The 18374-nt window shown below is 36.6% G+C and overlaps 1 protein-coding gene and 1 pseudogene across 2 annotated transcripts; one reads left to right on the forward strand and one right to left on the reverse strand.

Moving 5' to 3' along the window:
* Nucleotides 1-227: 227 nt before the first annotated feature.
* LOC110761246 (MUS308 and mammalian DNA polymerase-like protein) lies at nucleotides 228-16507 on the reverse strand. Of its 2 annotated transcripts, XR_015837108.1 has the most exons (27): nucleotides 16267-16507; nucleotides 15158-15609; nucleotides 14746-14953; nucleotides 13799-14632; nucleotides 13066-13130; nucleotides 12617-12722; nucleotides 12321-12521; nucleotides 11944-12144; nucleotides 10938-11099; nucleotides 10605-10844; nucleotides 10238-10450; nucleotides 9701-10051; nucleotides 9341-9493; nucleotides 8606-8827; nucleotides 8075-8293; nucleotides 7814-7931; nucleotides 6462-7660; nucleotides 6029-6226; nucleotides 5329-5588; nucleotides 4211-4400; nucleotides 3984-4091; nucleotides 3150-3502; nucleotides 2543-2651; nucleotides 2302-2442; nucleotides 1964-2060; nucleotides 934-1872; nucleotides 228-888 (listed from the first exon to the last, which is right to left on the reverse strand). XR_015837108.1 is itself a non-coding variant. In XM_021963682.2 (26 exons), the coding sequence occupies exons 1-26, from the start codon at nucleotides 16297-16299 to the stop codon at nucleotides 1802-1804; spliced, it is 6504 nt and encodes a 2167-aa protein (XP_021819374.1). In that variant the 5' UTR covers nucleotides 16300-16507; the 3' UTR covers nucleotides 228-1801. The 2 variants fall into 2 exon arrangements, 1 of the variants encoding a protein (XP_021819374.1); XM_021963682.2 differs by having other exon boundaries at nucleotides 228-1872.
* Nucleotides 1076-1680, forward strand: LOC110761247 (BURP domain protein RD22 pseudogene; annotated as a pseudogene).
* Nucleotides 16508-18374: the final 1867 nt, after the last annotated feature.

Below are 18374 nucleotides of genomic sequence, written 5' to 3' on the forward strand. Positions count from 1 at the left end.
AGTTCAGCTTTAGGGTTGGTGGTGCGATGCGTCCTTGATCCGAGTTCCTGGAGCAGTTTCATGTTATATTTTGCATGTCTACAGGGAAGCTAATTTTGCATCTAATCGCTTAGTCAAGATTGCGCTAAGTTCAAATTGACCCATAATATTAGTTATCAATGTAATATTATGTTTCATCCAACAAACAACATTCAATGCCAAAACTACAATTCTAAGAATTTCTCCAATTCAGCATACGGTAAGAAGTTTATTCAAATATTGTTCAATTTACAAATATGAAAATTTATCTAGTATATGCAAGAGAACACAAATACTTGCTTAAAAGCTTATTAAAAGGAATATGGTCCGATTTATTATGCAACCAGTTCGAGAACCAAACTGAATTAATCCTAACGTTAGTCTCTTCGAGAAGATGACTTTGGTTTTCTCACTGTAAGCTCTGTAGTTTGAATTTCCCCTATGATTTAAATCTAATATCTAATATACACACATTCTTTTTCTCATACTGATGAGAGTTCAATTTCAACTGTTATTGCAGCTCGCACTGGTGGCAAGGGCAAACCATGCTGCTGATTTACCTTTGGTACCTCAACTGCTTTACTGGAACTCCATCCTGCCAAACAAACTGATGCCGAAAGCTCTTGTCCAACCTGGTCTGTGTTTGTATTTACAACCTGAGACTCAAGAGAGCTCCCTTATTCCACCGTTTTACTGATACGCTAGCTTCTTCAACTTACATGTATATTTATGTTGCTAAATAATCTGCAGATTTTGTCGGACCAGCCAATAACTTTGTCAGTTACAAAAAAAGACGATGTCGCTGCCACTGACAACCTTTTCTTTGGTTACAACCAAGACGCTGCCACTGCCACTGCCGCTGCTGACAACCTTTTCTTTGGTCACAATCAAAACGCTGCCACTGATGCTGACAACATTTTTCGTTTACAACCATGCCACTGCTGGTGACAACCTTTTCTTTGGTTCCGACCATGAGGCTGCTGCTGGCAATCAACTCCTCAAAGACCCAACCCAAATAGTTTTCTTCTTGGAGAAGGATGTGCAACCTGGCACGACCATGAAATATAGCTTAGCCAGAAATTCAACTAGGGCAACTTTCCTACACCGCAAAACTGCAGAATCAATCCCCTTCTCATCTACCGAACTGCCAGAAATTCTCAACCAATTGTCAGTGAAACCAGGGTCTGTGGAAGCCAACATAATGATGGAAACCATTCAAGCTTGTGAAAGACCAATCCTTAGAGAAGAATGATATTGTGCAACCTCTTTGGAGTTGATGGTTGACTTCACCACCTCCAAGCTGGGAAGAAATATTCAAACAATCTCGGCAGAGGTCGAAAGGAAAGGAGCAACCATGCTGCAGAAGTATACAATAAAGCCTGGTGTGAAGAAGCTGGCAGGCAACAGACTCATTGTGTGTCAAAAGCTGAGCTACCCGTAGGCTGTCTTCTACTGCCATGCAATGGGGAAAACAAGGGCTTACATGGTGCCTCTGGAAGGTGCTGAAGGGATGAGCGCTAAAGCAATAGTGGTCTGCCACATAGACACATCTGTATGGCACCCAAAGAATTTTTCCTGCAAGCACGCAATGTTAAACCAGGAACCGTTCCCGTCTGCCATTTTCTTCCCGAGGCCCATATTGCCTGGCTTCCAAACTAGAAACCTACATTACTTGAATCCATATTGCTTCCATTGTAGAAGTTTTAAAATGGGACCCTTGTGGTCAGTTGTATGATACCAACTCCAATAAGAAGAAAGAATGAATGCCATAGTATATGGACTGTCAATGATCGGCCTGGAAAGGTTGCAAAGAACCCCACGATTTTCCAACTTTCAATTTGACTTGCAAGGGAACTGGAAAAGAAATAATTAAATACGGTACCGTAAACATATGTCCTCAAACTATCAAATGTAAAGCAATATATCCATAGACTTAAAAATATACCAAGAAGCGAAACAGCATTTTCCATGCTCGTCTGTAACAGCAAAGCAGCTTCCTTTATCACAGAAGGATCAACTTCCAGTACTAATTCATCATGTACCTGGATAGAAACCACCAATAGTTATTAAGCTCACAAGTTTGCAACAACATTACATAAAAAACACTGTGACTTGTAACTGAATCAAAAGCATGGTGCAATAACAAAGCTAACATAATAAAGTAACTTAGAAATTCCGTACATTTTATTAGTTTATTTATATCTTCTTCCACATTTCAAATTCCCCTAAGAACTTTACGAAAAATAATAGAATAATGAACAGCAAGAAATTTCCCAAAGCAACCTGTAATAAAATTCTGCAGCGGCCCTTCAGTATATGTAACTTTGTTGCAAGTTGGGAAGTAGAATCGGGCCTTTCAACTCCTTCTACTATCACGGAATATATATTTATCATTGCAATCTTGATTATGTCAGCAGCAGATCCCTGTAAATGGAAGACATCAGTACAAGAATATTACAATTTTGTGGTTACCTTTAAACCCCCACACCCCTCATCCCCACAGAAGGGAAGGAAAAAGTTGTACCTGACAAATAGAATTCACAGCTTGTCTCTGAGCCTTCGACTTTTCTTTACTGTTTCCAAATTTTATTTTTGACAAAAATCGTTTTCTTCCCTTAAGGGTTTCGATGTATCTGCACAACAATGCAGATAATCAACAACAGTTGATATAGCTTTAAAGAAATGTTTACAAAAGTGCAAAACATTTTCTTTTGCTCAGAAAGAAAAAGAATTCCGAAATTAAATCAACATCAACAAGTATTTGTCATGAAGAGATTCTTCTTCCAAAAAATTTCCAATTATCACTAAGGGAAGAAACAATAAATTCTGAGAGCAAAACAAAACACATGAAAACAATGCATAAACTTTTTCCTCTTAGGCCAAGAAAAAATAAATAAATTCACTTCATAAATACAAAAACTATTCACACTAATCGTACTGATAACATATGTATCTAGAAGGAAAAGTTAATACGATCAAAGAGTTGAGTAATTAGACAAAGAACGGAAAAAGCCTATGCAATTGTAAGCAACAGAAACCAAAATACTATATGGTGTTAGATATAATAGCAACCTTTTCTTAGACGAGTTCAACTAATTATAGCAACAAGTAAAATAGTAAGATGTCCCCACCCTTTCTTATGGCAATATGCAACTGCTTCATTGAGCCAAGAAGCAACTCCAGGAAAAGAACTTTTAAAGTTTTGTATTTTTTCAGAAGCTTCTTCTGGACTGCAGTCCAGTTGTTCTGCAAGGCTGTTGGCACCCATTCCATAAAGAATGCCATACACCAACCTTTTGGTCTGATCTCGTACATGAGAACTAACAGAATCTTCTGAAATCCTAGTCCATCTAGCAGCTATCATGGTGAAGACATCACCTTCGGGTTTACTAAGGGGTTCAATGAGTGCCGAGTCTTTAGAGAAATGTGCCATCAGCCGCAATTCTATCTGAGAATAATCTGCAGTTAACAGTAACCAGTTGTCCTGCAATAATAGGAAGAAAAAAAATCAACTAATGTTCACCATGGAGTCGCAAAACCCAACCCCTGCCCCTTCCTAACATCCCACAAACACATTCATCTATCTAACCATATTACCATAATGTATCTTTAACCCTCTGGACATCCTCATTTCCTAAAACCTCAAATCTCCATCACATATAGCTTCACAGTAAAGTTGGCCTCCCCCTCTCTCCAGGTGAAGAAAAAGAAAGGAGTATTCACTCTCCACGCTGTATTAAAAACATACCGAACCCTCCTTCCACATCTCTACTTGTGCATTGTCAAACACTCAACATGGTAATAAATTAAGATGTATATAAAAATGCTTCTTGACAACAGCAGCTATTTGCAAGAGAAACAGAGCTTTGGGGAGAGGGAGGGATTACTGTCCAGTTTGCCTTCCTGGATAAATCTAATAATAATACAAAAATAGCCTTTAAAGACATTAACAAGATAACCATTACCTGAGTAGGAATAAAGTAATCCCGAGCATTAATGTTGTAATAATCAACATTAGTTTCGCTTCCTTTTTCATCCTTATGTATTTTGAAGTCAACCATATGTTCAACACACTGCATAAATCAAAACATATATAATGCGATAATTCATATAACAATTAAATTCAAGTTGTTAACAACTGGAGGAGTGGGAGGATAGAATAAAATGACTCATGGGAAACCCAAACCCAAACCTGGAGATTAGGTTCCTCCATTGAAAGCCGACCAGTTGCTGTTGATGTTTGGAGCCAATGACCGTGTAATGTGTACTTCTGTGTCTTCACAGATAGCCTACCAAGCGAACAAATTGATCCCAATGTACAGTTTAAGAGTTTTGCCAATGTCCGGTGCTCTTTAATGACGGGAATAATAGGATGCTCATCCCTGAAATGAAACCAAAGCTTCCTAATATCAACGACTTGGTGGTGTACATCAAAATAGAAGAGAAAAATCACAATGTAACAACAATGATAAAAGAACATTAATCATTAAATAGATATATGACGGACGGGCAGAAGCAGCAGTTTAAGAATTTAAAGTACCACATGTGTATTCACAAATCTCATCTCAGCATGTGGTATTCCCTGTTCTACCCAATCTAGATTGGAAAAATCTATTGGGAATGGGTTTGAATCACATTGGAAAGCCATTTTTCTAATGCAAACCCACAAGAAAACTTATACAGCTTCATCTAGCATCCACAAAAAAATAAAATAAAATAAAAAAATTCCAATGCCATGTTTTTGGACCTTTAATACGACACTATCAGAATAACCTATTCTTCGAGGAATATATGAAAATTACTACAAATATTAAGTCTAATCCATTGATGGTGCTCATAAGAACAACAAGAAACAACCAAAAACAATGATATTCACAAACTAAAAGGACATTTCTTACACCCTACTCTGGGGTAAACACCACCTACTCAACTTGGCATATGCAAATAGTGGTTTCCATTTCCAGACAGCAATTACTAATTTACCTCACTATCCAAAAAATTCATGTCCTAACTTTTAGGAAACGTTTCTTCCACAAATTAAAGTTTAGACTTAAAACAATGAGATGCTGATGTCAAAAGATACAGATATTCAAGTGTGCATGCATGAATAGTCAAATACTATCTCCTTCAAATGTCGGCTATTTAAACATAACAATCCAGACGGGATGGAAGTCTCTATGGAACCAAATAAGTAAATAGACAATCCTATTAAGTGTAGGGAGAGAGTATAAAGTATTCCAATAGCTAATCAGCACATGTGAATTCACCTTAGATGGGTAAGGTTATGAAGAAGAGAAGTCTCGCTAATACCTTAATAAATCTAAGCAATGCTTGTCTGTACTTGGATGTTGTTTCCCCTTATTGCGCCCTTCTGGTATGGGCAGCTTTAAGTGTCCATACAACACATTAGCAATATCTGCTGCTGTATGTAATGAAAATGTCATGCCAGCCAGTTTATAAGCTTCCTTCTCAAGCTGCCTTAGCTTTTTCCCCAACACCTTGCGTGCTTGCAGGCATCCCTCCATGTCAAGACCCACTCCCCACAGCTCCATGTCAGCAAGAATATTAACCTAGAAAACAAACAAGCAATAAGCTATTGTCAAGGTATCTACCCAACGAAGAAGTATATCTACTGGGTTGGTGGTTCCAACTTCCAAAGAGAATAATATGCATTTCCTTCCATGCTTAAGGTTGGGCAATGGGCACTGGTTCTCAAGCACCCGACTAAAACAGTGGCATGCATTAATACATGCAAAAGCCACTAAAAGAGTGACACACCTAAAATATTTATTATTGCCAAATCAAACAATAGCAATAATGTAAACCTCTTACATAGAACTTCTCTAAATTTTGACAAATTATGATGCAATGAGAGAAAACAATAATTACACAAAGAATCCAGCAATTTCCAGTCTAGTTTTCATTGCAATCACAAAACTGTTTGATTGAGTCCCCAAATAAAACGAAACCCCCTTAAGAAAATAAAATCAGATATGATGGAAGAACTGACCAACGGGATTTCTATATTTACGAGTGCCTCTGTAAGGCCTTCAGAAACAAGTAACTTCCAAAGAACAGAACATAAGGCTCGTATTTGTGCAACCCGACGGCAGCAACCATTATGTGCAGCTCTTCGCATCTGATTCTTCCACCTGCCATTCCGATTTGCAGCTGCAGCAGCCTCACTGGATAACCTTTTCTTAACTTCCTACAAATCAAATTTTAAGGTTTAATGCAAATTGAACAATGATGAACATCTGAATATTACTTGAATGAAACAATTAAATGGTTAAATAATTTTGCCTTTAAGAAATGTTTTGATGGAAATGATAAAGTATCTACCATTATTTTAAAAATCAACAAGGAAAAAGGAAGAAACCCTCTGGGAAGACAAAAGAAAATGCTTGATTATGGAGTAATACTAACATTACTTTTTATTTTACCTTTTCCAGGTTAGGATTAGAGCTTCTCTCCTCATCAGGCCAAAGAATCCAGGCCACAATGCACATGTCAATTCCATCTTTTATATGAACTGGAGGCAACAATAACAACGAGCTGTCTATGATTTCAAAACAAGTACTTTTCCCTGCAATATTTTGGCAACCAAATCTCTGAGCATGAACTGCAGGACTTTTAAGTGCCTGAATCTGAATTTTCAACTTCCAAGCAAATTTTCTAACACCTCTTTTCCCCATTATTTCACCAATCCTTTTCCATCTATGTCTAGCCATCTCCAACATATCCTCAAGAGGTAACACATTACTTCTATTGCCTGATCCACTCAAATGCAAGCATTCATTTTTACTGTTGTCAGACCACAGCAGATCCTTAGGAATATTGACATAATACACAGGAGAATTTTCCCAACAGATGGCTATGCCGTGTATTTCAAAGGGGGCAACAGAGTTCAATTCTGATCTTTTGTTGTAGTGAATATCAAAATAGAACTCCGAGGTGGTTTCCCACAGATCCAAAAAGGAATCAAATCCACCTAGAGTATTAATTGCATGAATAGGGCCTTTGTCACAAGCATTGCCCTTAAATCCAGGAGACAAGTTCGACCTTTTGCAGCGTTCCTGTTTTTCAAGATCAAAAGACTCATCAGATACCCTAGTTCTATCACCTAAGCTTTGTAACTGAACATGGTCAGTCAAATCAGCATTTTTGTTCTGATCAAAAGCTGCATTAAGCTCATCCCCAAGGGTAGAAGACCCTCGAATTGGTACTGTAGAATTATCAGGACCAAACTTAATTTGCATGACACCAGTTGAATATAGTTCAGCTGAAGCCACCCCACCAATATCTGATGTTTTCGTCAACTTTTCTCTGCTTTCTAGTGCAACCTTTCCAGAAAGAACCCTTCCTTCCAAAGATGGCTTAGCAGCATGCTCCATGCCCTCAACAATAGGAAAGCTACTAGTGGAGTTATCACCAGAGGAATTTCCTGCTCCTTGCATACTCGGATTTCCACCACCAGTTGAAAATACAGGTCGATAAAACTGTGGGACATCCAATCCAAGTGCTTTAAAAGCTGAGAAGGCAGCAACTCTTGCCTCTTCAGCCTTTTCAAGAACTATTTTGTGTGCACCGTTCTTGATCTTCTTGGCTACTCCTAAATGGATGCGCCTTTGAGCTGAACCTTCTAAAGTCATATTATCAACTTGCCAATATTAGGAGAGAATGCAGGAAATAAAAAACACAAAAAGTACATAAACCTTAAAGATATAGTAGAATCACTTATAAGAAAAATAGGGACAAAAACTCTATCTATATAAGAATCACTTCAGTGCATCACCTTGTTCAGTCCATGATGAAGATTCAAAAAGAGCTTTAACTATTTCAGCGACGGATGCTTCAGCAATTGCTAAAGGCGTACGCAAGCCAGCTTTATAGAGTGACCTTGCTCGAGAACCCTAAAATCAACACATTTATACATTTTAAAAATAAAAAAAAGACTGTTGAGCATCTGTCAGATATCAAAAAAGGAGGTTTGACTATGAGGAGTACTTTTTACCAGACCTTACATAAAATAGGAAATATAATAGAGTTCACTTACCTTAACATATGGAATTGTAGTAAGCTCTACAATCTCTGCTCTTACTCCAAATGAAACACGATTTTGGAACTTGCAAACCAAACCTTCGAGATCATGCCATCCAAGCCTCTCACAAAACATGGTCACCATAGAAGCAAACCTTCCAGCATTCTCTTGTAAGGCCTGCACCATACCTCTGGCCACTTTGAATGCTTCACATACCTCAGTGATAGCAGCTTCCTTCACCACAGATTAAAAGGTACATATTTAGCAAGACTAAAGAAAAAAAAATCTCACAAAATTATACCAAAGTAATTGCAATTCATATTCAAAAAGAAAAGGATTCACAACCCCATGCAAGTGACTAAACTGACAAAAAGAAAGACAACTTCAGAAACAAATTGCATGTCACCTCCCCTGTACTTCTGTTGAACCAGGGAAAAAAGAAGCACACAAGAATACACGTGAATGCATGCTACAAGCTCAACATGTATGCCCCTGTGTGTGTGCCTAGGAGGTAAAAAATTTGATTGAGGAAAAGAAATATGAAACCTGAACTAGTCTTGAAAGGATGAGAGCAACATAGAACCGTTTACACACTCGAAGTATCTGATCATCCTGAAGCACGGTATTGTTTGTGATTCCAGGTCGGTTTTCATATTTTCCATGCAACGCTTTCATATTTTCTCTAAACCTGTTTGATGAACGCATAGGTGCACCATGTGCCATGCGCATCAAAAAAGGTTCTGTCACTCCAACACGATTGCCAACAGACTGCATTCCAGAAAAGAGAATGAGAGAATTTTAAAAGAACCATAATTTTAAAATCCATAAAACCAATACGATCATCAAACAAAAATTTCCATACACCAGTCATAAAATTCTGACTTAATGCTCATTGCTCAATTCACAGGGCTAGAGACAATTGTAAAATAAATTCTGCCACTGAATATTGTGACCTTAAAAACATGATGATGGACAGATATTGATAGAACCTACCCACTAAATTAAAAAATAATACATAAAATTGAGCAAAAAGACATACATTTGAAAGAGAACAGGAGTTCAAAACCCCTCAAGGTGTATAGCCGATCAGGGTCAGCTCTCGATAATTCCATAAACTCTTAGTTAGCATAAAACAAGTTCATACTTTAAACATGAGGTCATCTAACGTCTCCAATGAAACTTTAAATGTTCTCCACTAACATATCCAAATATAAACACACACACACACACACACGTGGAATCATTAATAATCAACTGCTTATTTGGTAAGAGGAAAATTACCTGGTCAAGAGCAGACAATTCCATGAACCGTTCATAATACAGTTCCCAATCAGGCTCCATATCAACATTTATTGGTGTTACTAGGTAAACTAAATGCAAATCAGATGCAAGCACAAACCCTTCTCTTGCTCTTGAAAGATCATCCAGCACAATCTAGAACACAAATATGAATAAGTATAATCAATGTCAAACACATTACCTAAATTCCAACTACTAGGGATCAACTAACACAAAGCGGAAGATACTCGGTCCCACAAATGAATATCTATACTGATTAACTTATGCTCAATGCCATACAGATAGCAAAAGATATCTGGAAAATTAATATATATAATATATAAAGAAAGTAAGAATCTTTACAAGTGATTCTTCAGGGCATAGGGAACTGCCAAATGCTGCACGTCCAAGAGGTGTAGTACTGTATAACTTAGTATCGTCATTCCATTCTACAAATTTCCCGTGGCACAACCACCGCAGGGATTCCTGTGCTGATTTCACCACATCCTGAAAAGGTTTAGTGGAGTTTAGAAGTGTGCACCTAACATATCGATGAATGTCATTAGCAGTTTGAACCATTCCCCCAGCTACAACTTCTAAGATTGCATGGGTCATTCCATTCATATCTTCAGATAGACAAGAACGCAATGGCAGACAGCTTTCATTAATAATTCCCATGATTCTTTTTATCTCTTCTGGCTTGCAAATAAGTACCTAGTCAAGTGAAGAAAAAAAAATTTAAATAATTGAAATGGATAAACCTACTGATAAAGCTAATATAACATGAATTAAGTAAAACTGCAAAAATAAAAAAGGAAATTGCAAAAAGATCACTAGATACATTTAAAACGAACTTCTGGCACATAAGAGGACCCAGGAAGAATATAAACAAAAACATACACTTTCTCCTTTTGTATCTATTCCAGTTCGACCAGCCCGACCAGCCATCTGTCTGTACCTTGTCCCATCAATAAAATCACGACCAATCCTAGGCTGGCGAAAAATGACCCTCCTAGCTGGCAAATTAACCCCAGCTGCTAAGGTAGATGTAGCAGTTAAGACACGTACAAGGCCTCTACGGTAGCAAGTTTCAACAATCTCTCTCTCCTCAACCTAAGAAAAGATAGAAACAGACAGATTCTTCAGGAAAAAAGCTCATCTACTAACTTTCTGAGGAAACTAACAATCAAAATAATTTTCAAAAAGGAAAAGAGCAAGAATAATTAGTAAAATTTAAAGGGAGACAAACCAAAGAAAAAACAATTACCGTGAGCCCAGCATGGTGATAAGCAACACCAGCAGGAAGAGTTTCTTCTAAAACTGGATCCAGACCAGCGGGACACCTTTGTAAGGCATCAATAGCCAATGTGACATCCTTGAATTCACTGTCATCACTGCGAATGTTAACTGAAAATGGCTTGAGAAATCTTGAAACATGCCTCGCAGTTGATTCACATCCTTTTCGACTAGAGCAGAATATCAACACGGAAAGACCCTCTTGAACAACCTGAGATACATTCCCTCAGTTCATAATTTATCAACTTCCAAATTACTGCCTGAAAACAGCTTCACTCAAAAATGGAATGTAAAAGGTCCCCACCTCATTGCACAGTTCCACAACATGATCAGGATCTTTACCACCAAGGTCAGTTGCTTTGGGGATCGTTTTAACAATTTCCATTTTCTTGTTATATAGGGTGTTACCGACTTTAATATATTCTTCTAATGGCACGGGTCGAAATTCTGTCTGGTACAGTGCAGCCTGCATGAATATTTGTGAAAAGTTATGTATGCAACATGGCCAGTCACACTGTAAAGCTGGAGAATCATAGAAAGATGTGTGGGCTAAGAAGTAGTAGAGTACTTTTTACCCTTCCTCAACTCAAGATGTGAAAAAAGTCAATGTAACAAACATTTTTTGAACATCTACAAAATTATCAAGAGAAAGTACTCTTGGTCAATTTCATATAGAAAATGTCAATGATACCCTTTAAACAATCTTAATTATAGATCAATAAATTAAGTTTAATATGGTAACTACATACCCCACTTTCTCTCTTCCTATTGTAACTTCCATCATATCGCTTACACATCGTCTCTGCGTGATGCATCCACTTTATAATTTTAAGGTAACAAAACCAAAAGTTCTAATAAAAGATAATATGAAAAACATGTACAGTGGAATTCTTTATAAGAGTTGACGCATAAAATCTTGCTAAAATAAATTAAACACTCATAAGCTACGGGTTAAATATCAAGTTGCCCATAAGAATCGAAATGCAACAAATTTAAAAACATGGTGGGTCTTTTCAATCACTGTAAAGGTTAAATCTAAATCAAGTTCGTTGATTGCCTCATTGAGTCATTGGTGTCCAGAACAAGACTTAACTATTTCATTAACTTTCCCTTGAAAAAGTGGAATTCAAGCTCCCATATATAAAGTTCCACAATCCAAGTAAATATTTTTGTATCTATATTCTTAAATCAATTGGCAAACACCCACAGCTAGGCAGCACTAAGGGACCTGCAGGTGTTAATGATAAATTGCCTACAATCAAACATCTGTTCAAGAAGGATCATCGTTAATGTTTTATAGTTCTACTTGCCTGAAGCCAATCAGCAACTGCTGCCACATTTGGCATAGTTGCACTCATCCCAACAATTTGGAGACCATGAGCAGGGTCAGCCTTACAACTGCTCATACCTGAACTTTCTCCACTACTTGATTCAGAATTGCCTTCACCAGCTGCGTAACGAAGTTTTGTCAACAAAAGTTCCAGAAGATAACCCCTACTTGGATCGCCAACCTGTTAATAGTTATAAGAATGAAAGGCATTTAAATAAGTCCACCCAAAAAGCAATGACCAAATGAAGACTAACCAAACTGAAAAAGAAAAAAGCCCCATGAAGGAAAAATATAAAACTTGCATAGAAATTGTAAAAAACTATTGACACATAACCACAAAGATATGTTTTAAAGTACCATGTGCAGTTCATCTATTACAATAATTCCAATTTCTGAAAGACGACCCTCTTCCAGCAGCCTGTTTATCAAAAAGTTTGCCTTTTCTATTGTGCAGACAGCTACAGAAGTATCTTTGGGAAGTGTTCCACCACCTTGGTTTCCATAGTAACTACGAACACGCTTACCAAGTGGTTCAAGAAGTACGTCCAAATGTTCTGCCTGCACCAGATAAGACAGATATCTAAATTAATATTATTTATAAAAAAGAAACAATAATCTAAAATTGCAAATTTTGGGGAAAACAACAATATCACCTTTTCTGCACAAATTGATACATAAGGAAGTACAAGTATAGCCATTGTTCCCGATGATAGGACCCTCCGCAACATTAGAATTTCTGCAACAAAACTTTTGCCAGCACTGTGGCCAAGCAAGCAAGGCTGAGAAACATATGTAGATGCTTTACCAGCAAAAAAAAAAAAAGGAAACCAGTATAAACTCTTTTTACAGAACAACTCCATTGTTTAAAGATGTGATACGAACATATAATTTCAAAAAAATTATAATAATAAAATCTTCTCATACATCAACTGGAAGCACAAATTAAATGGTAAAGTAGAAAATCAATAAATAACACACACAATTGTAGCTCAAAACTCTGCAAATGTCACAGGGTTTTATATATATTTTACAACCTTATGAAACAATTCAAAAGCACACAACGTGACAAAAAAGCTAAGATAAATACCAATTGCATCACTACCTTGTTGATGCGCAGTATACAAGATTCCTTCTCTGCAACACACCTTCCACCTGAAGGCAGTCAACCTGAAAAATGGAGAACGCAAGTACTTTATGCTTCAAACTAATTAGTTCTAATACTGAAACACAACAGCTCAAACATAAATATGGAGAAAAGCTACATATATCCAAAGCCTTAAAACAATGAAATCATTTTTTATTTTTCAGTCAAGTAAAAATGATGAAATCCTAGTCTAACAGCAAGGATAAGCATATTGTTGGTTCAAGGCCAAACATCTGCAACTACGTGCATTTAAGTTGAAAAAATTAATAAAACATAATCAACCTGATAGGTTGGGATCATGTCATGTACGTCAGGAACAAAAAATATTGGCAAGAAAATTGAGGTGTGCAGCATTGTCCATCGTAATTATCTGATAATCCAATTTCTTTCAGAAAGAGAGGCATGTAACATGTTTTCATATGATTGTCTCAATGACACGAAACCAAACTAGAAGCATCAAACCCCAAACCAGACCTATTTTCCATTAGACAAACAAGAAAAACAAAACAAACAAACAAAAAAGCACCATAACCCAATCACATATAAACTCTACAAGCCAAAACAAACAAAGTCTATGAAAAATCCACCCACATATCAAGAGCGCACAGCACTCAATAAACCTGCCCTCCATATGTAATCCACCACAAATATATGAACCGAGCACTGCCTTATATCAGAAATCTAAAGATACCTGCCAAGGATAAAGTTTTGAAATTCCTTTCTTTCTATATAAGCTGCATATTTCTGGTGGAAGCCAACTGTTCAGATCTAGATGATCTTTGAGTGGCACAAAACTTGACGGAGTACTTGCTTCGTCAGATTCATGGTTACCAGTCAACTTCACGACTTCATCAACTTGTGAATAAGATGTCATATCCTTGCCTGTCAAATCCAATTTCATGTTGGTGACTGCATTAACAGAATTTGTATGTTGATCTCTAAACGTCACTTGATTTTCCTGAGATTTGTTGCAACGGATCATCATAGTATTTCTCAGACCTCTAGGGTCTATAAGACTGGATTCAGATTGCTCGCCACCCACATGAGCCCCACTCTTTAAGTTGTGTGCATCCAAATTTTTGTCCTCACAAGAGAAATCAAAATGTTTAACAGGCAGTGGGGACACTTCTTTATCTAAATCCTTTCTATGCTTCCCCATTTGCCCTGTATCACCAACCTTATCCATCCGCTCACCTTCATCCAGAATTTCCTTTGACTTGCCTTCACAGCATGCATTTCTCAAATTGCATGAACTTTTACTACGATATTGGCCATCTGCAACACTAATTACTCCTGCTGCCTGTGCACACAGACCATCGGCAAGTTGAATTGCATCATCCCAAAAAGCTTCTCCAGGTGAAAATGATGAGCTTCCACGTGTCGACTTGGGGGTTTCACGAACACTAGTTTTTCTAGTCAGCGAGCCTGGTGTATAGCATTCAAACATATCTAGAGATAGTTTTGCTGTATTACTGCATGCTTTCAGGGTTGGTTGAAGCTCGAGCAGTTCATTAACAATGGTAACCTGCCCATCACATTAAAACAATATTAATCAAGTTTAATTATATCTATAAGAAAATGTCTCGTTATGAGTTTAACTAACTAGATACCGCATTTTAAGAAGACCTAATCATATACCCCATTTTTATCAACACAATCAGACTGCATGGCTTCAGAACTCCTCTCACTAGAGTAACTGGTTTCATGTTCCACATGCGACTGATTGGTAATGCAATGCCTCTTTTTAAATGTCTTATCCTCCCAGTCAAGCAAAGATGGGCTAGCTTGTCTCTTATGGTCATTCACCTTCATCTCTGACAGAGAACTTTCATTTGGTCGAAGATCACTGAACATGAAAGGATAAGGAGTTTAGGAGGAAAAAGAAGAAAGATAGAGAATGCAGAATTTGAAATATAAGAGTTTAGGGATAAACCAGCCAATAACTTATCACCAGGGGAACGAGCAGGAAAACAATAGATGAAGATAACAGAGCTCAGAAATAACAACGTATATACAATGGTGCACAAATATTTACAGTAAGGTACAATACCTGCAATACAAAGACAAAAAATCTGCTGCAAAGTCTTTGAGCTCTGCACGATCTCCGCCTTCTGTGAAAGCTGGGTACTCCTTCACATTACCTCCAACTGCAACATCACCCACCTTGGTTAATCCCTTTGATGTTTCCTTCTGATTTGCTTGGGAAACATCATTAGCTTCAGAGTGCAGTTGAGAAGACAAAGGGAGCTGTTTAAATTCATCTTCCAAGGAATTATCAATCTCTGATGTCAAATTCCTTCTAACTTGGTCTTGCTGGGCTAAGGAATCACAAACTTTGTAAGAAGGCTCCGAAGTGATATTATTTTCCTGTGAAGCCAGCAAATAGTTGTCCAAAGTGCCTTTGGCACTGGGAGAACCTTCTACCTTAACTTTGACATCTTTTTCATTTCTCCCATACTTCAGAACAGGTGATAAAGGCTTCCTTTTCTTTGAAGCAAAAAACTGTACATGCAAACAAATGAAAGGAAACTTGTTGAGTTATGTAAAACTGGATTTCTAAAATACTTCAATTTCATGATTAAAGATTTATAAATTCATCTAGACTTTTTTGGACAAACCCAGTGAAGATCCCAGTCTTTCCTCAAAGATCACGCCTCTTTCCTAGTTGAGGATGTGTAAGAGATTAATAAAACTGCAACATCTATATGTCTATCACTTGGATTCGATAAGGACATCCAAACAGCATAAGATACAAATTACCTGCTAACATCCCCACAAATCAGGGACCCTTATGTATTCTTGTAACCTTATGCAACAGAAAAGTATACAAATCAAAAGGACACGTATTCTTCCACTTCCAAATTGTTTTCTCAGCCTTTTGTGTATTTCACATATAATATGTATGCAATAATGCTCTTCGTTTGCTCATTTTTCTTGTCAACCACATGGAAAACAAGGTGTTTGTAAATCCATCGATTTCTACCGACTAAAACAATGAAACTACAAAAGGAAATGTGCGTCAACACGAAATCCAAACAAATTGTCCTACAATTCTTCAAATAAGTGCGTGAATATATGAGAAAGAACCTGGAAGTTTACATTGGATATGAACCCTATGAGTCCTAGGGTTTTTAACAAAAATTTAATTGGGAGCCAAACCTGATTGATGCGCGACCGAGGAGGCGACGCCATGGTAGAAAGCGCAGAGTTCCGCTGCGAACGGAAACACCCTAGAGACCTGTGGCTTTGCGCTCGATTTGTCCTCTTAAACCGAGGTCGGAAAATGACCGCTTAAGTCTCAGGTGCCGATTCACATAGTTCCACTTCCACATGCAGACGAAGACACTCCTAGTACACAGTTGCGTTTTTAAGCGGTCTTACCCGGGAATTGAAAATTTTCGGACTCCTTTTGCAATTTTGCCCCCTTCATTGTTTCATTATTCAGTTTATGCCATTAAAAATTAATTTTAAATATATAATTCAATCTCAAATTCAAATGCGAGGCCCAAGTTCCACTCCATTAGGCTCACTTTCTATATATTGGATGTGTGGGAAGACTCACACTTTATACGAGTAGAGATTTTCTATTCCCTTCCAATGTGGGACTTACGTTCATGTATTTCATTTAAATTCAAATAAATAATTGATATTATTGATCACGTTGTGACTTGGATTTAGAATTTGAAGACTAAAATTCATTTTTGGTACTTAAACTAATTTTCTAGGATTTTTTAAATAATTTTGGAAATTAAAAGTAATTTTTCAAGTGCACCAAAAAATTCATTACTATTTATTAAGTCATTTATGAAACTAATTAAAGTATTTAAATACTAATTATTCATTAAAAAAATGATAACTAAAGTTAATTACTAATTATATTAATTAAATAAAACTGAGATATTACTCAATTAAAAATATTAAGCAATTAGCGATTTCGAAAAAACAATTTATTCTAATAAAAATTAAACTCCAAATATAGTTTTAAATAATAATTACTATTTATTAAGTAATATAATTTATAAATTTATTTAAATTATTTAATATTAATGATTCACTAAATAAATAACAATTAAAACATAATTATTAATGACAGTAATTGAATAAGGCTAAGATATTATTTAATTACAAAAAAAAAGTTATTCACCTAAAGAAACTAATTTTATATTTATTTAAGCCGTTTTACCAAAATAGACCCATACAACTAAAATACTCTAGATAATAACCCACCTATTTTATTACATTTAAATAAAATCCAATTTTGAATTGGATGACAAAGTGTACCTGTATTATGACATATTTACAAATCATGCCATCAACCCCTTTTTTGTTGTTGAACATTTTTCTCCTTAAAAAAATCCCTTAAATTTAGGATTTTTTTATTTTTTTTATTTTTATTTTTTTGGGGGTCTGAACCACGAGGTGATCCTGGATGGGCCCTAACTATGGGTGGCACCTTTAAGCCTTAACCACAACCCAGATTAATCCCCACTCACACCGGTTCGGCCCGTAAAAGGTAAAGTGTTGACCAAAGTAGTGACTCCATACAAGAGCGGGGATTTTAATAATTTTTTTACTAGGCATTCAAACGTACTTTTTTTTTTTAATCCCTACATTTCCTCTAGAGTCACAATTTGAACTCGTGCAACAATTAGGGTTGACTATTTTTTTTTTCTTTCAATTGGGGAGTTTGTAAGCATAAATGATATATTGGTCTCTTTGCTAGTTGTGACATAGAATATGTGTCACAATTTTTGTATACTTAATATAGAGTGCTACTAAACGAACCCTAAAATTAACTAAATACACTCTACTGCCAAACTATTTACTGAATTACTAATTTACCCTAATATAAAATGACCAAAAAGGATATATTTAATTGTGAAACAAATGTAATTTTAATAAGTGCACCCTACTTACCATCTTCAACCCTAATCAAAGAAATGTTATCACATACTGATTCCAATATGCAACTAATAAAAGAAAAATAACAAAAACAAAAAAACAAAAGAAACCCCGGCACCTTGGCTTCATTTATACTTAATTTCAAGAGAGCCCAACATTCATCTTCCATGGGAACACACCCAAGCAAGCCAAATAGCATGGTGACATGAATTTGGCTCGTATAAGTAGGAAAGCTCTTTGAGATTTATTGAGATGGGAATGGCATTGTCTTGGATTTAATTGACATGATGAATAAAAGAATACAAGTGCTAGCCCACATGATGTGCGATGGTCAAAATGATAATCTGGGGGTATGGCAGGGGGTT

This window comes from Prunus avium, chromosome 1 (genome assembly GCF_965620075.1).
Source record: "Prunus avium chromosome 1, drPruAviu1.hap1.1, whole genome shotgun sequence".
In the NCBI taxonomy this organism is placed as follows: domain Eukaryota; kingdom Viridiplantae; phylum Streptophyta; class Magnoliopsida; order Rosales; family Rosaceae; genus Prunus; species Prunus avium.